General features: G+C 35.3%; 1 protein-coding gene across 2 annotated transcripts in view; it reads right to left on the bottom strand.

Moving 5' to 3' along the window:
* The window catches only part of DIAPH2 (diaphanous related formin 2), a 265,592-nt gene that overhangs the window by 152,016 nt on the left and 90,306 nt on the right, over positions 1 to 23,270 (bottom strand). For both annotated transcript variants that reach the window (XM_076347001.1, XM_076347000.1), the window contains 3 exons: positions 20,404 to 20,505; positions 10,978 to 11,217; positions 284 to 413 (listed from right to left, as the gene is read on the bottom strand). In XM_076347001.1, coding sequence (XP_076203116.1) covers positions 284 to 413; positions 10,978 to 11,217; positions 20,404 to 20,505 — 472 coding nt within the window. The remainder of the gene's footprint in view (positions 1 to 283; positions 414 to 10,977; positions 11,218 to 20,403; positions 20,506 to 23,270) is intronic.

Raw genomic sequence — 23,270 nt, forward strand, 5'->3', positions numbered from 1 at the left:
ACCAAACATCATCATTACACTGCTTACAAAATCACATATCAGAAGTTGTGTAAGTACTTCACCGAAATATGCTGCATTACCTCCACAACCTACTTCAGAGGAAAAGTTACTTTATTACTCTTTTTTCCCTCCTCACTTTTCCTCAGATCAATAAATAGCAGAAAAGCAAAATCCAGGTGGATTATCAATGCTTACAGGTTACATAATCCTACAATCTAAAATGAAATGTTGGAAGTATTTAATATCAAAGCAAACAGCTATTACCTTTTATCTATTTGCTTACCTTTACTTGCACTCTCAACATGCTGCAGTTCATCCGGAAATTTTAAGATGTCCCGGTAATTCTCCTCACACGTTTCTGCCAGGAAATGCAATAAGGTTGTTTTCTGATCTGATGATTTAGTATCTCGAATCTAAAAAGTGAACACAGGAGAAAAAAAGAGAAAAAATATAACTTTTTCTTTTTTTTTTTTTTTTTTTTTTTTTTTTTAGTAAAATGTTTAAATAAAGTTAATATTGCAGATGTAAACTCATTAGCAGAAAGTTACCTACACTGGTTGCCTGCAAATGAAACATTATTAAAAAATGAAATTTCTGCAATTCTTTTTAATTTAAGATTACAAAGGGAACCTATCCCTATGCTGTATTTTTTAAAGAAAAATTAATTATGCTGAGAACAACACCTGAAGACAGCCCTTAAAGTTCTCAGATTTTTAGCAACACCAGTTGAGAATGTTTGCTATGATAAAAAAAAAAAATTAAAAAATCAGTGTGAACAGAGATTAAACAGAACAGAATTGGGTTCATTCCTTCAATGCCCCCCACTGCCAGATTTCTAAAGGAATCCCTCTGAAATGCTGCATAGCTGGACAGCATGCTGAAAGTCAGAATTTGCACTTCTACCAGTCAAGTTAAAGAAACTCCTTGTTGTATAATCCACATTTTTTTATTGAAGTAAAATCTAAACCATGCAGCTTTATCCTAAAGACTTTCAGACAAATTCTATACACACACATGAAGTAAATGCACCCTGCCTTACTGGAATACAAAGTGACAATAAAAAAGCAAAGGTAATCCTAACTGTCAGTAACAGAAATTTAATATGTCCAGTTTTATTTATGAAAAGCTGCATGAAAATTGTGCACAGTGTGAAAAAAATAGGTAATTGCATATTTTCAGTATCCTCTCAACTGCAGAGGCAATTTTTAGTGGTCTGAAATAAACTACTCTTCTTGAAGGTGATAAGATCCTCCGTTCTCCATTAATATAAGTGCATTAACTGCTAGAATCAGTTTATTATTTTAAAAAAATAATTCTGAAATAACTGTTAAAATACAGGGCTAGTGGCAAATTTCCAAGTAAACATAGATACTTGTGGCTAAATCCTATGGCAGAGTGCATGTGTATATGCAAGGGAACATCATGAACTTAACAGAAGGAGAAACTGAATTTAAATCCAATTTAGTTTCTCCATTTTTATGCAGATATAATGAATGAATGTATGAGTTGATTGAAGATTTAGTGGAAGTAGAGATTACCCCTTATTTACAAAGGCAACAGAGTGAGTAGGTGTATGCAAGAGTTTGAGATCAGTGTACCTCACTTTTTAATAGAGAATTAGTATTACAAGTATATCTGTAAAGATTTTTGTTTAACCTCATCTTACTAACTCATCTAGTACAGTTCTTATACAGAAGTAAGCTACAACATACACAACAAATGAAATCAAGGATTTATTTAAGAAGAATACATAAATGTGTGTGTAAAATCTCGTATTTGTTTTCTCATTCTCTAAATCACTAGAAGTTCTAATTCTATAATCCTCATGACAGGCTTGCCATCGATGTTCAATTTAATACAGGCCTTTCAGCTTTAAGGATTACCCTGTTAAGAATAAATGAGTGTAGTCGAAAAACAGGCTTTTAAAAATATAAGGTATTTAGGCAATTAAGAATGCAATTTAATTCATACCGATTCAGTGATTAAAGACTACATAATGCTCAGTAATGGTATGCAGTTAAAAGGTTTTAATGTGTTATGTACATAGAAGTTCCTCCAACTTGAAAAAAAATCATAGATTTAGTGGCTAAACATCTGCATGGTAAAAAGAAAATGCATTTCAATTTGTCTGTGAACAAGAACTATGGGATTTGCAGTCTTTGATCTCTCTGACATCATCGAGTGGATAAAGCATTTTTTTTTTCCTAAATGGTCAAAATTATTTTGCCTTCGGATTACAACAGAAACATGTTTTGTCACCAACAGTAACATCATATCAACAAGAGTTAATATTAGCACCTGCTGAGTTGTTTAAAACCTGTAGTAAACAGTCATTCAGATCTTAAACAACTGTGTCAAATTCACTTCTTTGGCCCAATCCAGAAACACATCTCAATTACATTCATCCATATTTTCAATAGCTAAGAGACACAATGGGTACTGTGTAGCTCTGTTTGATCTTTAGAATCAATATATACACTTTAAAAATCAAGTTCTAAGCCTACGAACATAATGAGAAGATAAGGAAAATAGGTGGGTTGAGTGTAGTTTAGCAGATATTATTTAAATATAAAAATAGAAATGAAAGATAGGAACTGGAATGCTAACAACAGCATGGCTGTGTCTTTACATTCTCTGTATTCATAGAGTATACTTGTACTCAGGGTAAATTTTTTGTCTCCTCTCTTTTTTTCTTGGGTACAATTTAACATTTTTGACTGTATGGAAAAGACAATTACATGTATTTTGAATTAGAAGTCATATTTTAAGAAACTGAAATTTGTTTTTCTTATATCCAGTTAAAGTGTCCCTTGTTTCAATTTATGACCCCTTTGTCTCATTCTTTTGCTGTACACTTTGCTAAAAAGCCTGGCTCCACCTTTACAGTAACGTACTTGGTATTGGAAGGTTGCTACAGGCCTCCCCAAAAACCTTTGTTTCTCTGGGCTGTACAAGCCAGTTCCGTCAGCCTTTCCTCAGTGTTCCAGCCCCTGACCAGCTTGGTGGTCCTCCACTCAAGTTTATCAACAAAAAAGATTTTTTGTACAGAACATTGAACACCATGTTCCATACGCAACCCAGCAAATTCAGAGTTAAGAGCAAAAAAGTCACTACCCATGATCTCCTGACTACGCCCCTATCAATAAACCCCAGGATGCTGTCAGCCTTCGTTGCTGCCAGGGCACACTACTGACTCATCTTTTCCCATTAGGCCAGACTCCGGGTTTTCTGCAGAGTTGCTTCCCACTCTTAAGACAACACTTTTGCAGCAGTTTAAGCCAGTTCCAAGTGCAGGACGCTGCATGCAGCACATCACAATATCACTGTGTTAATTACAAAATCAACTTCACAATAGTATTCTTTTCCTTCAGCATAAAGCTAAACTGTCCTTTTATAAGCAAGAGCTCTGGAAAAAGGCAAGTTTAAGATGCTAGACTTAGAAACAAAATAAATTTAGGGCTGCTGTTACATTAAAAAGGCTAGTAAACAGAAAATCAAGACTAAGTATCTCATTTCTCATCAGAAGGCTACTACTTAAAAAAAACTCAGGCAACTGACATTTAGTCAATGTCTTCTCAACTAAAGAAATGTCTTATTTGGGTTAGCAGACTAAGAGCAAAACATGAAACAAAAAAAAAAAAATCAGTATTTCCCCCCCCTTTTCATTCCTTGCACTTTTACTCATTACTTTCACAGATGATAATTGAAGCTAAGATTTACAGTAACTAGTGATTAGAACTTTTTTTTTTTTACAATATGGTGGCTCTTAAACACATCTTAACAGACCATTCAATCAGAAACACATACTTGAACAAAATATTCTATGGGTTCTAAATTCCAAGTGATATTATGCGTTCGCATGGGAGCAAAAAAAGAAGAATGACATCCATCTCACAGCCTTATTAAGTGTTCCAGCCTCAGAACTGTAGGTACATATGGACATAGGCCAGTGCAAAAGAAAAGGTGGACTGAACAAAGAGTTACATCTTTAGAAGTAGCCACAATTTCCTTGCTAGTGGCCTAGGTATGTTAAACAAAAACAAAACCAAATAAAACGGGTTGAATAAAGGATTTCACTTCCCACCTAATATGTACTGCAACACAAGTTCATGAATCCTAAAAATCCCTGCCTTTCAAATGTTTTTGCATTATGTCCTCTGTATTTTCATCCTTGTAATTCTCAAAGCATTACCATATTAGAGAAGTCGTAATAGTTCCCTGAGACTTGGTAAACCAACAAAACTCACCAACAGTAACGGAATTCACCATTTGGAATACAAATAATTGCCTTACTTCCACATCTTCAGTAGTATTAACACACTGGAACATAAAAGCCTTGACAGAGCAGTGTCTGCATATATGGCATTTGCAAAACATTAACAAAGCATGTCACTGACTTAGGGTTTTCCAAATTTATTTATTTTTAAAGAATCATAGAATAGTTTGGGTTGGAAGGGACCTCTAAAGGTCATCTAGTCCAACCCCCCTGCCATAGGCAGGGACATCTGCAACTAGATCAGGGTGCTCAGAGCCCCGTCCAGCCTGACCTGGAATGTTTCCAGGGATGGGGCATCCACCACCTCTCTGGGCAACCTGGGCCAGTGCTTCACCACCCTCAGCGTAAAAAATTTCTTCCTTAGATCTAGTCTAAATCTACCCCCCTTTAGTTTAAAGCCATTCCCCCTTGTCCTGCCGCAACAGGCCCTGCTAAAAAGGTTGCCGACATCTTTTTTATAAGCCCCCTTTAAGTACTGACAGGCTGCTATAAGGTCTCCCCAAAGCCTTCTCTTCTCTAGGCTGAACAACCCCAACTCTCTCAGCCTTTCTTCACAGGAGAGGTGTTCCATCCCCCTGATCATTTTCGTGGCCCTCTTCTGGACCCGCTCCAACAGGTCCGTGTCTGTCTTATGCTGAGGGCTCCAGAGCTGGACGCAGTACTGCAGGTGGGGTCTCACCAGAGCAGAGTAGAGGGGCAGAATCACCTCCCTCGACCTGCTGGCCACGCTTCTTGTGATGCAGCCCAGGATACGATTGGCCTTCTGGGCTGCGAGCGCACATTGCTGGCTCATGTCCAGCTTTTCACCCACCAGTACCCCCAAGTCCTTCTCGGCAGGGCTGCTCTCAATCCCTTCATCCCCCAGCCTGTCTTGATACCGGGGGTTGCTCCAACCCAGGTGCAGGACCTTGCACTTGGCCTTGTTAATCCTCCTGAGGTCCACACAGGCCCACTTCTCGAGCTTGTCCAGGTCCCTCTGGATGGCATCCCGTCCCCCTGGCATGTCAACCGCACCACTCAGCTTGGTGTCATCTGCAAACCTGCTGAGGGTGCACTCGATCCCTCTGTCTATGTCATTGATGAAGATATTAAACAGTACTGGTCCCAATACAGACCCCTGCGGGACGCCACTCATCAATCTCCATCTGGATGTTGAGCCGTTGACCACTACCCTCTGGATGCGACCATCTAACCGGTTCCTCACCCACCAGACGGTCCGCCCATCAAATCCATACCTCTCCAGTTGAGAGAGAAGGATGTTGTGGGGGACCGTGTCAAAGGCCTTACAGAGGTCCAGACAGACGACATCTGTAGCCCTTCCCATGTCCACTGATGTAGTCACTCCATCATAGAAGGCCACTAGGCCAAAGATGACACACTGCAGTGTTAAAATTTTCAAACATAGGTTTTGATTCTATGGCCTTTCTTTATCTGAGAGACAGAATTTGGGAATAACACATTTAGTAAAAAAAAAAAAAAAGTAAATAAAAAAATCAGTAGATCAGTGTAGGCTTCCAAAAGCAGCTCCCCACTGAATGTTGAAGCATCAATTTGAGTGATCAATACTATCAGATTCATTGCTTGGGAAAGGATTAAAGACTAATATACGCAGAACATAATACGTGTAGCACACCCATTCAAATCAAGTACAATGTTTATGTCTGTAGCTCAGAAAGAACATCAATATAACAAATGTCCTTTACGTGTAGTATCTTGGTAAAGCATTTAAAACATGCAAATCATACCATAACCCCCTTCCAGATTTTTTTTTTTTTTTTAAACAGGTACTTTTGGATTAAGTTTTCAGGTGTGAGGGTTAAAAGTGACAGCCAATGTAAGGGAAAAAAATGTATGTTTTAACTGTCACTAGAGTGACATTTGATTATTATAGCTATAAAAAAAGCTTTCTAAGCTATAAAAAATGCTTTCTCTTGATTTTTAGGAGATTATATAACTTTTCATATCCTAGAAATCTTTCCCACCTTAACAGAAAAGGGGCTGGTAGAAAATTAATAAATGTACACTATTCAGTAATACTCAAACTAGATAAACAGTTTGTCTTGTAGTATTTGTACTATGAACAAGTAGTAACATAGTATTACTTATTACATAAAATACACATTGATCCAGCCAGAATACTACAAAAGCTTTATTAAAACAGAGGGATGCTTGCTGTTAGTCTTTACATTAATTCACCACAAAAACCAAAAGTTGTACCCTACATATGCCTAAAGCAAACCTCTTTTCTTTCAATTAAATTTCTGTCTATCATAACTTTATAGAACTATGAGGGTTCTGCTGTCCTTGATAAGAGATAATAACTGCTGCAATAGAGGTTCAGAATAGCAGTTGGAGCATTCGTACACATTAATCATATGCAACAACTGGTGAAAAGATTTACCTTTAGTGAATTACTACAGCAGCCTCTCTGACCTTTACTGCTTTTTCTGCCATATTTATATTTTCACAGAGCGCTTAACACTTAGGCAATTGTGAATGCTCTAGCGCATACATCAGAGTAGCTGCTACTGCTTGCCAGCCTTGATACAGCGCATGAATTCTAATGTTGATCTCTCTTATTTGAACAAAATTAAGTTCTCTGTCTTCTGCCAAAGGTTGTTTACAAATAATTTCTTTCTTTAATAACATCATATACTGCAGTGTAACATCCAGAAAGATATAATCTGGTGTTGAGGATTTGCGGTTACTATACAGGCATTAGATTTTAGCTATGACCAGGCAGGTTTGTATTCATGCTTTCTTTTCTTTATCATGTTTTAATAGAAGTTGTTACACAATAACAGATTTCTGTGTATGAAATGACCAGCTCTGTTTTAAGAACATTTATTTTACAAGAACAAACATTTATCCCAAATGAATACCTGCCTTTTTTCTCTTCTTTTTTCAGATCGTACAACATTCGTACTACATCTACTAAACAGACAATTAAGATTGTTCAAGGATGACAGAAAAGAAAAATCAATACAAAAATCAGGTTTTACTGAAAAGTGAATTCATCACATTAGGATACCTCATCATTAAAACAACTCTGCTTTCTATGTGTATTCTGCACATAGAAATGTATACACAGACATGTGTTCTACCTTGCCGACAGCTGCCTCAAAAAAAAAAATTAAAAGCTCTCTTATCATGGGCAGAAAGTCCACTGACATTAAAGATAGTTTGTCATTGGTCTAAAAAAACCCCAACCAACCAACCAAACAAAAAACCCCCCACAAAAAAACCCAACCCACAAACTAAAAACTTAAACATCAAGACTTTAAAAGTCATTGATCAAATATCCACTGGTTTGATTCCCCTTATCCTAATATGTCTTCTGGTTATTTTTTTCTGAGATTTAAATCCTCGTCTTTAGGCAAAACATCAACATACAGTAAAGAACAGCTAAAAACTAATAGATGAGCCAAGTCAGCCAGATTTATTATAAATTCTCTTCACATAACAGCTGAAGTCCTTCCACAACAACAATATTCAGAGGATAATACTGTTATTTAACTTATATCTTACTGTGAGCATCACCAAAAAAAAGTAAAAAAAATTAGATAAAGAAATGACCAACATTTTAAAACATTAAGCCAGATGGTCTTGTTTGATTTTAAAACCCCTATTGAAGCAGTTATTACTTTAGACAAGTAATGTTTAAAACTGGTAAGAAATTCTTCTTGTTCTAAAGTTGCTTAAAAAAAAAAAAAAAGAGGTAGCAGGTTTTATGGCAAACAAAACAAAAAATTAGGACAAAGTTTCTTTGGCATGTTATATCTGACTTCTAACCTAACAAAGTACCTGAGGTTATGGAAGGGTGACTTCTAAATTGTAACATCCTATTGCTCATCATGGTTCCATACATAAAAACAAACAGTGCACAAATATTTCACAAAATATTATAATAAGTTAGTAATTTTTATGCTTTAGAGGTATTCTATCAAAACGTAAAATAAAGGCTTCCAAATTCCTCTTGAAAAGCTTGAAGACTGAAATACATTCCCTAGGAGAGGAAATAAAGGCACTTGAAAATTATTCAAGGAAGACCTCTCACATGGTAACAGTGCCTTCTCAAATTGCCACACACACACAGACACACACAGCCTTTCAATGTTCACACAGCCTTCAAAATTTAGTAGCACTCAGATGTCCCACAGAGCAAAAACATGTAAGCCACATGACACTGGCAAACAGACTGCTGCCTTGTTCTTGCTGTTAGGTAACGCTTATTTCTCTTATTGCCTTCTTCAGCCAAGAAATATAAATTAGAAATTTTAATTCACAGCAAGATTTCAGTAAACAGGACAATACAGTCACCCTACCATGCTTACACATACACAAGTTTTCACTTTCACAGTGAAGGCCAATTATTGACCAACAATCCTGAATTTTGAGACTGTTTGAATAATGTAATAAAGCTGGTAAGTGGCTGTAGACAGATATTAAACCTGGTGCTCATAAAAGATATTGCCACCTGATATAGTTTAATGTTTTGTACTATTCACAACAGTTAACGGAGACCTGTCAGACTGCACTCTTAGTTAATAACACAAGCCAATAAAGCCATCTTACTGGTTTGGGTGGAAAATGGGAGGGCAGAATTTGAAAGCTATTAAACAATTGCATTTGGTTTCTTTATCAGTTGACAATAACCAATGCATAAAACCAGTCATTACCCAAATATAAATTTGGATTCTTAACAGTAATTAAAAAAAAATCCATTGTGAATACTAACTGTGCAAAAGCACCTCATTTCTAAAATTAGACATCAATGGAGTAGAAGATTCCTTCTCTAAATATGATACTAAAGCATAAGTACAGGTACAAAACCATTTGAAAAAAGTAACTCTTGCAAAAGCACACTATTATACTAATCTAATTCAATTTAGAATGGCAAATACATAAAGTAATGAAAACCAGAGCTTTAGAGAGCAGAAAATATCTTTTAACTTGAGTAACAAACAATAAATTTAAATTGCAGACAATGCACACGTCACTCTGTCCGGAGAAACTTATCTACTTTTCCATTAAATTAAGTGATTTGTTCTGAGTTTGGACCTTATGAGTGATAATTCACAAGGTTTAATCAATATGTAGAGCTATTAGTGACACAATTTCATGTCTAGGTTTTGGTGAGACCTCCTTTTTTGCTCCAACAACCATCACTGTCTTTCTGATTATCTTCTTTTTAGACATCACTTTATAAAAAAATATACCTAGTACCTAAATGCAACAGCACAGTCAACATTTTATTAGGGAGAATGTTTAAGTATTTTCTCTAATCTCACTGGGAAAAAAGAAAAAAAAAAACGAACACTTCTCAGAAATATCTATCTTGAAAACAAAAAAAAAAACGTTAACAAATAGATTTTGTTTCTGAGGACAAGGCTGAACTAAATACTCATAGATTTTTGTCTCAGTTATTTTAAATTTTGCTGTAAGCACAGATAGCTATGCTTCAGCAATTATTCAGTTCAGTAGAGAACAATCTGCAGGATTAGTCAATCTACATTAGCTGTGTCAACATCTGTGGGATTTGTGTTGACAGCAGTTCATAAATCTATCACCTGGAGTGCAAGAATACCTTCTCTATGCTATGCTAGAGTACCATTCATGCAGCATCATAATTTCCCCTCCCCATCATTAACAAGTAGTTTTCTACTTAAAACATTAATTTCCCTTTAGATTCAACTGCTGCCGAAAACAAAACACAGCACTAGATTCATGAAAAAATCCTTCAACTTGGCCTCTCTTTAAAAAAGCTATTGAAGAATGAAAGTATTTCTTAGGTGATGTTTTTTATTTTACCAGGAGTTAGCAACATCTTTGTATTAAACTACAGCAAGCAGAGTCTTTCTCTACTGAAATATGTCAGATCAGACTTGCTGTGTATTTGAAATATTATTTTCCCCCCAAGGTTAAATCTCCTTGAGGTACACATCAGATTTTCTCATGGTGCCCAAAAAAGAGACTTGAAACCTGGACCCTCTGATAAGACCAAACAAAAAATAACTGAAAAATTCCTCTGCAAGATTTATGCCTTTTTTTTTTTTTTTTAAATCTGTTTACAAATGTTGCATCCTTTTATTTTAAAGATACTTTCAAAGCTTCTTTACAAACTGAGATGGTCAAGTTCACATCAATGCCCTACACACATTTTACCATATAAATAAACATGCACTGCACATTAAATTGTGACTGCTATAGATTCTGAAGTTCTCATTGCATCCCATATTTTGCCACCACAATTGAAGTTAAACCTAGGATAACAATGTCCATCTTTAATCCCAAATACTTATTTCGGTGGTACTGCTTGAGGGATAGCTGGGTGGAAGATGGGAAGAAAGACGAGTAGCTAGAGCTATTTAACATATTCAGAGCTCTATGTATATTCTATTGACAAGATGATAGTTGAACAAATTCAGATCAAAAAAGCTGTTCTACATGTATCTTCCAGAAAGACTCAGAACAGACTTACAATTAAACAACTGCCTTAAATTGCCATTGCACTGAGAAAGACAGCTATAGCAGGGGACCATCCTAGAAATGTTTACTCTGTATTTATCCATCCGTTATTAAAAACGGAGGTACAGTCAGTAAACTACACTGATTGAATGTTTTTCCCTATTTAGGGTACCTTCTCATGTGTCGTGCGTTTCATGAATCTGCACTTAACAAGTTTTATAGCTTCATCTTACCTTGCAAAGAAAACTGATGTTAAAACCAAGAGACTGTGCGTTTCTGGAGCCAGAGTTCATGTAGTTTCCAAGGAACAGCACTAACTCTAAAAGCTTACTAAAGCTTTCGCTCTTCTTCAGCTCTTCACAAGCTAGTGTAACCGCCATAATGTCAGGTTTGATATTGTTTACGTGCTCTTCAAACATAAGCCTGAAAAGGATCCCATTAAGACGTGACCGCAACATTTTCACAGAACTCATCTACAAAATAAGAAACATTAAATCAGAACATAAAAAACTAAAAACTTATTTATGCAAAATAGCTTATATTAAAAAACAATATTGTGCAGCCAGCAAGACTACAGTTTCTGTATGTTTTCATTGCCTGTCTTGTATTTCCAGGAATCCGTACCTGCCCACAGGTATTTTTCCCCAAACCATACACTTTGCCTGAAAAAATTCAGTGAAGCAACATATTGAAAATAAGAGAGTGCTTCGTGTTACCAAACCATTTAACTTGTGAATTCCAAACTCACTGAATGCACACTGCCAAAACCCTTCCTCCCAGCAAAGGAAATGTAAGTCAATTCCACCAGTTAACAAGAATAGAAAATCAGCCTGAAGGTACACGTGGCAAACATTTCATCACATCTCCAGTGAAGTTACCCTTGAACTCTGATATTTACCAATTTCCCAAACCTAAGCTTCTCAGTTTTTCTTCCTTCAGAAATGGTACAACAATCTCTCAAGTGTGTGCACTGATACCAGCACAAACACAAACAGCTACACTTCAGCCTGATTAAGCTAAAGAATTATACTTTCCATTTTTAGACTTTCTTACTGAGCGGATGCATAGCCCAACTTGCTCTTGGTCCCTGGGGGAGCAATAGGGGAGAGGGACAATGAATTCTTAGGGACCCTTGTGGAAGGACATGGGAATATCTAAGTGAGTTTGAGACACAGGAGATCAAGCTTCACTAGTCAGATATTTATATAAAGCCAGGTCACATTAGTACTATTGTTCATGAAATATTTACTGCTATTGTACTGATGTGAGCTGTTGATTGTGATATTTACAGATGACAGTGTTACATCTAACAAGGTGTTTATTTTTGCAGTTTTTAATTAAAATGAAACCCAAACTGGGTTATTATCTACACTTATAGAGAGTTATAAAATAAATAATATTAATCCTACCAGTATTGATAGTTACCAAACAAGCTCAAAGGTATTTTAGAGATACACTATGATATATGTTTGATCCTAAGAATTTAAGTTCACGCCATCAAGAAGTCCCAATCTGTGTGTTCCAAAGAATAATCAGATTCAGGATGCAGATAAAGAGGTTTTGGCCGAAATTCATGACAGTAAGTTTTACATAAAAAACAATACACCTAGAGATACTAAAGTAAGGATATACTTCTGGTATACTCTGTCCGTTCTGATCCCATGACATCATATTTTGTAGGCAACATACTGCCCGCTTTTTAACCTCTTGTCTTTTTGCCCTTTTAAAGAAATTTTGTAAAACTACTGCCCAAGATATTATCACCTTTATGTTTTAGACAGTTTGCAAAAGGCAGTACAGGACTCATTCCTTCCTGACCTAATAAAAAGATGGGAGGTTATAAATCACAGCATTGTAACCTGGTAAATGACAGATATACTGAAAAGTATTTAGTGATTCATTAGTTTAAATCCCCAAGACCAATTTCATTAGACTAGCTACCAAAATACGTCCATGTCTTTCATATTTTGCACAAGTGATCAGTAATATTTCCTCCTACTTAGCAGTGGACTATAATTCACAAGAGATATTTAAGAGAAAAAAATATGTACTGAAAATTTTTAATCCACTTAAAAATTTTCATTTAAATGCAAGAATGATTACCTTCCAAATCTAACTCCTAATTTTAATTAGCAGAATACAGAAAGATTTCTCCCCCAATGTATTCACTATCAGTGGTGTTCCTGAAGCACTTTGTCCCCCTGAAAGAAAAGCTTTGTTATGTGACAAATCACGGAACTTGGCTATCAAAACAGAAAGGTTTTTATGTGCTCATGTCCCTGTTGCCCAAAGCCTTACCATGGCTCCTTGAGGAACCATGATTTTTTCTACTGGCGTTATCTACCACAGACAGCTACCAGAAGCAGCAGCAATAACTTTGACAGGAAAGACTTGGGTGGCCTGAATAATGACAAATTCGTACTAAAATGAAAATAAATATGAAGGCACTCCAGATGGTCTCAAACAATTCATATGATCAGTCTGGAACGAGGAAAAGGAAAGGATCAGGAAGGAAGCGTTTCAAGCATAACTTGCTATCTTTTTTTATACTTCTCCATTGTCACAAATTTCTCTGTGAGCCTCTATAAGCCAACACCATGCAGTCTTGAAATATTATACTTCTAATCATTCTGTATTTCAGAAATATCATACTGAAAACATCTGCCTTGAAAGGATCTACCTTCACTGAGCTGGAGTAGATGGAAATTAAAATTAATCACATAATTTGCTTTAACTTTTGTAGAACAATCTCTAATTACTGATTTTATTCAAAATTGCACAGAAAAAGTTGTCAAAAGCTTTAGATCCTGAAAACAGAGCACAACAAAACATGTATAAGCCAACAGAACAGCGCGACTTAAACACCTGGGAAGAATAATCCTTTACAACACTTCAGCCAATTTGTACTTTCCTTCTTTTTTTAATGCTGTGAAGTGTCATGGAACACTGACCATTTATTTGTTTTGCAAGGTAGTTTGACTACCAAACCAGTAGTAAGTTTTAATTTCATTTGCTGATCTGCATAATATTTAAAAAGTATCTTGACAGTTTCATAAAAGCCGTTTCAAGTGGGTTGTTTCCTTAGAATTCAAAACTTTTTTATATACATTATGCTCTTTATGTATCAATAGGAGATGATCATAAATGCTTTTTATTTCCTCCTTCCCCACCCTGCCCCAGTTTCTCTTTCATATGCATGTTTCTAAATACACATGTTCAAAGGCTGATAAACATACTGAACTTAGAGGAATCTTCTGAAAATAAGTAAGGTACAAAGATTATATTCACTGAGAAAAAGGTCAAATTGTTTATAGTTCTACAAAATTAGTGTCAAGGGCATATAAGAAATAACACATTCAAATAGGTGCATGTAACAGCAAGCATTAGCTTTCACCCACAAACAGTTAAAGAACCAAGAAAATGGGTATTTCTTTTCCAGTTAACTGTGAGCACTCGACTGCATGTCATTATTTCCCCCTCTGGGCTTTCATAAAGGTCCTTGTCTGAATTCTCTACCTAATCAAGTTCTTTAATTCAGTTCTTTATTCTTTATCATCATCATTCAATTCTCAAGCCCTGTATTAAAACTAGGATCAAAGTTTATTGAAGAAAGAGGCAAAAAGCACAATTAAATTTGCCTCACTTCCTAAGGAAAAAAGCTGACATTCCTATAATACAAATTTGTCAACTTACTCAGACAACTTACTCAGGCTCTTACCTATAATATATTAAACAGTTGCCTTTTTCTTTTTCCTAGCAATGTTCTAGAAAGATTAATTCTTCAGCAGCTCTAGAAATTACAATGAGGCAAAACAAGTGGCAAATAAATTCAATTAAAATGACAGAATGACTCTAAACCAATGCAGGTGCAATAAACTTGTACAATTCTTCCCACTTCGTCTACCTCCCAGCAAGGACTGTTCGGGATAGCTAATCCTGGTTATTCAGCAAAAAGGGTCACAGAATCTGCAAGTCTCTACAACTACAACTACTCAGTGAAACTTATCCTCTTGCATTAACAATGAAATTACTGATAACCCAGTTCTTCACAGCTGAAGAAAGTTTTTCATTCACTAGAAACCAGCAAAAAAACCCTCCCACTTTCCCAGAACACACACCAGAAAGGGAATTCTTTGGTCAGTTCCAGTCATTTGTTTTGTTGGCTCACTAAAGAGTTATGAACTAAAATTTGCATCACGTAATTGTGGGATGATCTTTTAGAAGTGATAATATTCTTATTAACTCGACTTTAAAACTCACAGTTGGTGGTAAAAAAAAGTTGGTAAAGTTTTCTGAGTTTAAATACCACTAACACAGCAAAATATTTTTTTTTTAGCCTGTCCTCTGAGTTGACAGCAAATGGTTGGTACTCACACTTTAAGCACAGATGGGACTTACGCTTTTCTAATACTTAAACTATTCGACTGGCACCAAAATTTGAAGCAAGTATCCTTATTGAAGTTGCAGCTGTCCCCATGACAGAAAAAAAAATTAACTCTTAAACACAAGTTTTACCTTTAAAAATCAGAGAACATTCTGCCTAGCTTTTTTAATGTTCTACAACTGATTCAGTTAATCTATTTTTCTTGCCCTACTTCAACATCAACGCAAACTTTTCTTTATATGAAGTTGTGTTGCCTTTTTTGATCCCAGGATATAACTTCAATTCCAATAACTAATTTGAATATATAATTGATTTTAACATTTCATCTAAATGAGAATTCAATTCTAATTTTCATTTACATATCAGCTGAATATTAAGATAATCGGTCTCTTCTAATAAGTTAATAATTTACTGAGTATGTTTTTTCTACACAAATTTTAAACAACGTATTCCAACCTTTATTAAATTTGATGAGCACAGTGATTATCCAATTAGGATCTCCTAATAATTAACTTACCTAAATTTACATACAAGTAAGGGTACACATTTTAAATACTACTTAACATAGTCTTTCTGTCTTCTAGTCCTAAACGCCTTCTTCTTAACATCAAGGTTAACATTATTATTAAAGCAAAACTCTAAAATTAATTCAACACATAACGAAAAAAGACTCTAGTCAAGTTCAGCTGCATTTCTTCCACTGTAGTGGATTGTTCAATTAAGTCAAAATCAGAAACAAAACCAGCATTTTAGTAGTATTAATGTAGTTAGAGGCCTCTAAAAATAAGACAGAATCACTACCCATAAGAAAATGTAATATTTTTTATTAAACCAGATAGTAAAGTTGAATAAGCAAACAAGCTTCAGGAAACTTAGTCCCTTCATAAGGCAAACATCACCATTTGGAGATGTTTGATTAAGCAGTTTTTTTCTAATTAATGTTCCATTAAATACTTTTAAATTCTTTCTCAACTTTTTATAGTTGGTTATTCCTTAAAAGAACAAATCAACAAAAAAGTGATCATGACTATATTAGTCCTGTCGGAAAATAAGGATATTTTTATGACTTTTTCAACACAATCGAGTGAAAATACAAGGACCATTTAGTTTCAATCCAGTAGAAATCGTAAGTCAGATAAATGCATGATCCCCAGGTATGCAAGACAACCAATAGAGATGATACAGTTTCCCAAGTGACTTTCATTTATAGTTGTATAATTTTCTGGGAAAGAAACTGCCAGCAGAATCAGAATGAAAGATTACAAGAAAGACACAAATCATACTACTATATAAACAGAATGAGGAAAAAAGAGTAAGTACTAGACATTACTGACAGACATCTGAAAAAAACTAACAAAACCAAACTATCCAACAGCAGCAAAAACACAAGGCCATTCCTCTCAGTTCAAGCGGTTTTCAGAAATCTCTCAGTAAAACATAAATTGACATGAATTCAAACTCTGGTAAAAAGTGTACTAAGAACACTTACTATCTACACGTACTTAATACATACTACTTGTATATTGGCAATTTCATTAAATGTTTCTGTTTTACCACTACATCAAGACAAAGCAAAAGAACGATTTCTTCTAACCTGTGATCTTCTGAACTGGAGGTAAATAATCTTCCGAATATGAGAACAGAAACATTCTCCAAGTGTTTTCATATACTTAAGTTCTGTAGTATCTCAGTACTTTACATTTGATGACAGAAAACTTAGTTTTTGCACTGTCTTTTATACTCATTGTGCAGCCAATTCACATACAAGCAGTTAAACTAGAGCATCAGTTAGGTTCTTTCACTTATCAAATTCATACTCATCCAACCAAAATGAAGCTCGCGTGGCAAAGAATGAAATGGACTTATTTTCTGCAGGTTTTCTTTACTTTATGAAAAATATTTCCACTGTCTTGGATCAGCCTTTTGATATCTATAATAATTACACCTTAAATTTATTTTCAGTCTTTCATTTCCAGCAGCATATTAACATATACCCAAAATGAAAAGGCCATTAGTCAACTACGACCAAATTAGTGCAAAATTGTGGTCAACAATGTTTTCCTTATATACAGTCAGAATTTGCAAAAAATGCAAAACCTGATCCTGCCTGTCCTATGCCCCGCCAAAATTTCAGACTAGGTGATTAATTAAATAGCAGACATTAATGAATCTCTCTCATAATACCTTCTGCACAGAGGTGAAACTGGGGAAATAATTTTATCTAAAAAAACAGCCAGCACATCATGTCTGCATAAGTGGTCAGATATAGTCACCCCAATTCTTAAAAAACGTATGCTTCTATGCAAGCCTAGGCACAGCAAACAAACCGTGGCAGTAACAGAATAAACTTCGACTAATCCTGTTGTACTGGGTCTGGCTGGGACCGAGTGAATTGTTCTTCACAGCAGCCTGTATAGTGTTGTGTTTTAGATTTGTGAACAAAACAATGCTGTTAACACGCTAATGCTTTAGCTGCTGCTGAACAGTGTTTGCACAGTGTCAAGGCCTTCTCCACTTTCTCACTCTGCACAACCCAGTGAATAGACTGGGGGTGTGCAAGAGGTTGGGATGGGACACAACCAGCCAAATGACCCAAGCTAACCAAAGAAATATCCCCTGCCATATAATGTCATGCTCCGCAATAAAATGTGGAGGAGGGGGGCTTAGATCAGTCAGCCATCTTTTGCTCAGGAACTGGCTCTACATCAGTCTACACATGGGAGACAGTAAGTGATTGCCTTTGTTTTATTTCTTTGCCTTTGTTTTCTCTCTTTCTTCTTCCACTTCTCCTTCACTTCTTAAACTATTTTTATCTCAACCCATGAGTTTTCTCACTTTCATTCTTCCTTTCTTCTTCCCCCATCCCACTGGGGATGAGAGGGGGAAGTGAGTAAGCATCTGCGCAGTGCTTAGCTGCCTACCAGGGTTAATCCACAACACCTATTCTTTTCTGAATAGCTGCTCTTGACTCCGTTACCTGTTGCTACCTAAAGAGAAGGTACAGAGAAGATGGAACCAGAGGATTCTTGAAGGTGCATGGTGATAGGACAAGAAGCAAAATACAAGACGGCACTCAGGAAATTCTGACTGTATATAAGGAAAACATTGTTGACCACAAAGGTGGCTGAATATTGAATGCAGTGCCACTGTCACAGCTCTCCTCGGCAGAAGGGCAATTTACTACTACCCACCACAGAGCAGCATGATGGGAGGATGCAGATAATCAGTATACTAATCCAGAAGTACCTTTATATAAAAGCTATATAGAGCAATGCAGTAAAACCAAATAGGGTAGAAAGGCTGAAGCAGAGGCGACAAGGTAGGTATGATGTTTGTAAAAGGGAAGTGGGTGGCAGAAGAAGGGATCAAGTTGGGAAAGGATCCAAGTTATAAAGATCAGGGGTGAAACATTAAGGAACTTATAGCACTAAGGAATGTCTATAGAGTCTTTTAAATCAAGGTCATTATGCACAATTTTCTGAATTTCTTTGCTTATTTTAAATAGTTAACTGAATAGAATTCATAGACATCAGAGTCTTCATTTGTCCTAATGCCTCCACCTTGTTTGCTTCCATTCTGTGTTTGCCTTAGACACCTTTCAGATATTCTCCTTGCACAAAATCTAATTTCCCACTCTGATTGGCATTTTTTATGTAGGAGGGAAATAAGGAAGTATTCATTTGGTAAATCAGCTGCTCCCTGGCATCCTTTGCTCATTGCCATTTCAAAAATAGGCAGAAATCAGAGAGTAGACAGGGCAATTGTTCTGGCCTGCCTTCCCTCCTTCCCAGGGATCAAAAGCCCATCTTGTTGTAGGGCTGGCAGTACTACTCTCACTTCATCACACTGTTTTAGTCACTCTGAAAGTGTGTGTTATATGACAAAGAGGGAACAAAGTACTCCTCCAGTGCTTTTAAACAGATTTTTTTAATATACATACACATTTATAGGTATGTATATAAAACATAATATCGAATATATGCATATAATATACATCTGTATATATGCATATAATATATATCCATATATCTGTATATATGGGTAAGTTTTAATATATATCTTAAAGATATTATAATACATTAATATATTATATTTTATACATATTACATGCCATAATTCCTTCAAGAAAAGCATCAAATATGTATTTATAGAGATTTTTAGATTGTTACTGATCAATAAACAGATGATAACGTTTTACTACTGCAGACCTTGCATTAAGACTAAACCAATGTATCACACTTCTACCAAAATTCCTCATCTTTATTTTGAAATAAAATATTTTTGGAACTTTATGCCATTTATTAAAAAAATAAAATCAATAGCCTCAAGTTTTTCAAAAGAAGTCATTGATATCTTTCATTTTCTAAATCCTCTACAAAAAATCTCATTAGGTCAAATTATGTTCTGTCCCGCCCCCCAAAAAAAACACATTCAAAAGGCACTTCTGAAGCCAAATTATGCTCAAATCAGAGCTTTTTAGTAAAAACCTCGTTTCACTCTTTCCTTTTAATAGACCTCTATTTCTGTTTTAATACATTTTAATATACATAACACCATAAAAATTCAGCAAGAGCAAGCCTAGCTCCTGTGGAGTTAGGGATAAATTCTAAACGCATTACAGAGGATATATCATCATCATTATAATCTTTTAGACTGACAAAGTGAAGTGAAAACAGGAACTAATTTGCCTAAGGACTTATCAGGTCTTTGGAAGACCAGAAGCGGAAAAAGAGTCTTCCAAGTCCTAGCTTAGTACTCGGTATCATCCAATCAACTACCAGCATGTATTAGGGTAACTTATGCAAATTTTATCATTTAATTCAGAGACAGGTTCTAGACATTATAATACTTGATATCCCTACTTTTGGAATAGATATATATATAGATATAGAACACCAGTAAAAGCAACAGAATATGATCTACAACTTCAGTTCTAATATGAATAATCCATGCCTCTTCTAGAGCAATTTTGCAAGTTTCTGTGTGTTTGTATATGTACTTTATATGTCTATGCATACATACATATGTGCGTATATATACATGTACACATAAAATATATATATACACACACGCTTTTTTTTTTTTTTTTAAACCAAAGGGTAAAGCATGACATGATACACTATGGGCATTATTACTCATCAATAAATAGATGGTAACTTTTCCTACTGCAGGACTTGCAAAAAACACTAACCAAAATAATTTAAACCCAAAATTTTTCTTTTTAATCTATTTGACAAAATAGAACTCTCCAGTTAGTTATTGCAATAATACGTACCACAACTCCAAATTGTTCTGGCTCAGCAAGATCATTATATTCATCCTTTAATTCGGCTAAGGCATTGAGTTCTTTCTGCTCAGGAAGATTCTTCACTAGGTTCTAAAACAAACAAGGCATTATATTAAATTTGTTATATTAAACTAGCTGAGATCTTAAAATAACACGCGTAAAATATCACAACATGGAAATGCATGAGGAAATTATGGGAAGCTTATTTTATTTACACAGCTTTAACACTATATAAACATCAAATCAAACCAGTAATTATTTAATACAGACATCAGCACCTCTGTTACAGTCTCTAATTTGAAGAATGCCTTCTCAGTATTAAAAAGTTAGACAAAACTCCTTGATGCTGTCAGACCTTGAAGAATTATACTCTAGCTACAATCTTTTTTTTCCCTCATGATTGCATCTTGCTCATTAAATATTAATCAAGAAATATCTGGTCTCTGTAAAGCAAGACATAACTACCTAAAAAAAAAAAATCTTTAGACATTCAAAATAGCTGTGCACGAACTTCACTTAAAAACATTTTACACAGAAAAAAGCAACATCTCACAATTGTACAGATCTTCTGGATGGCAAATATACTGGAACTCAGGAAGAAGTAGGACTTGCTTGAAATCTTATCCATGTCCCCAAAGAAAATTGTATAATTTATTATATTATCTTAACATCTCAAAATACAGATATGCTAAATGTATAAAATATTTATATTAAGGCTGAAGAATACTTTGTTTTAATAGGTACTCAGTAAAAGTTTAGGTTGCGTTTAAATTTTGATATATATGTTAGTTGAAATCAAAACAATAATGTAATTCTTCAAGGCAAAAAGAGTATACTTTTACATTCAAGCAACCTAGCAACAGTCAATAGACTTTTTTTGTGCAAAAAGGTTCATAAGTCTTAAGCTCAAAAAACCAAAGTGAATTCAAATATTAACAACTGATGATTACACTACGGCTGTCCACACACATTTCCAATCTCCACTAACCACCTTTGTTCATATTAAAGACTTATGACAGGAAAATCAAGAAACAAAAATGATGTACTATTTTGGATACTGGATAGGGGATCCAAAACACTGTAGTAGCTTGGAGGCAAGTGTGATTCTCTGAAATTTCAAAGGGCATTGAGTTATGGGCGAGCACTAGCCACTGAAGAAATCAAAGGGACTGAGTTGGAGACATTTACCTATAGAAGAGAGGCAGAAATACCTCCAGATCTAGGTGAACACAGCATCCCTCCTGCTTTCCCACTGCGACCCTTAGGGGGATTTTTTGGGGAGGTAATTGCCTAACCACATAGTAAAAGGAGGCGACCTGCTTCTGTATGCTGGATAATTTACAGACACTTAATATACATATAGGGGCCAAAGAAGTAGTGCACTTTTGTTATTAATAACTTCTGAAGAAATCAACATGAGATTCGCCCAACTCCACAGTGCAAGGACTCCTGTACCAAATAACTAAGAAAAAAAAATGCCTTCACACAGAAATCATTTTTTCTTCTACACAAAGACAGCGGGTCCTGAGGTATTAAAGAGAAAAGGGTAAGCCCATGTTCTTCAACAAGAAGTTCCTACTTTATGAAGCCACCGTCTGAAACTCGCATAAGTGGTAGAACTACCATCAGGTTTAGAGGTTTACTTCCAACAAAATGTCTATGGAATATGCAATTCTATAGCATTGTAATTACAACGCAGATTTTAGTGACAATAAGGTAATGTGCTACAGCTACAAAAATTAAATCTTTTGATGCTTTCTGCAACACTAGTCATAGAAGTAAAACATTTCAGAACATGTTCCTTTAACTTGAAGCTCTTCTGGTTAGGTTACTAGCACATCAGTTCTCCTCCCACCAGAAAAGGTGTGTTGCCATGTGTTCCCATAAGATATGAATAAAATAGAAGGGACATGCACACTGACACTATCAGAGAACCGATAATGACTGTTTAGGTCTATGTCACAAAAAGACTCTGATATGAAAAAAAGTTATGTGCCCTTTAAAATCAGAAAAGCAACCAGCACTATAGAAGCATATTTTTCCAGATATAAAAATCTTAATTGGAGAAACCTGTACTATTAGAGATACACGTCTTATTTTTAGAACATACCAATCTTGCCATCACTCTTGCAATATTCTTATTCGTTAGGAGAATTTGATTACTGATCACTCTGCAAAACTTGATGAAGTAGGCATATTAAGGTACAACTTTGAGAAAGGCATCAGTCTAATTTGCCAGATTTGCAAGTGATAGCTAACTTAATTCTCCAAGCTGAAAGAATCAAACATTCACCCATCTTAATAAGGAAAAATAAAGATGACAAGCAGTCTCATACAAAGCATCCCTGTTACAGAAAGATTTTTTTTACATTTACACCAGGGAGCTACTGAGTGTCTCAGTGAGCAGAGTTTAATATACTTGACAGAGATAAGCATCAGATTCACCTGGATGTCATACAATTGAGCTATGGCCTCGTGTTTAAACCTAAGCAAGCTTCCTTTCCTATTAACTCAAAACCACGTCCCACAAATTTCTACTTCAAAAAAAATTAAAGATCTGTAAAACATTCTTGCTCATTTTGTTGACTGTTTAATGCTGGTAAAGATCAAAGACACGAACTAACTAAATAATGGGTTAAAAAAAATTACATTTTCATTAGGTAGACTATTTACCAAATGCTGTCATCAATAATTTCACAGTATTTGCCAGAAACGTGTATTTCTTTACACATTAATAAGCTTACTGTAAAACTTTTTTTTTCCCCATCAATGCAGAAATACAAATACCTACTACTAGAACTGCCTTTTTTTTTTTTTAGCCATGTAACCAAAATCTGTTAGCACGCTTGATCATT

The sequence above is a fragment of the Aptenodytes patagonicus genome, chromosome 9 (assembly GCF_965638725.1).
Source record: "Aptenodytes patagonicus chromosome 9, bAptPat1.pri.cur, whole genome shotgun sequence".
NCBI lineage: Eukaryota > Metazoa > Chordata > Aves > Sphenisciformes > Spheniscidae > Aptenodytes > Aptenodytes patagonicus.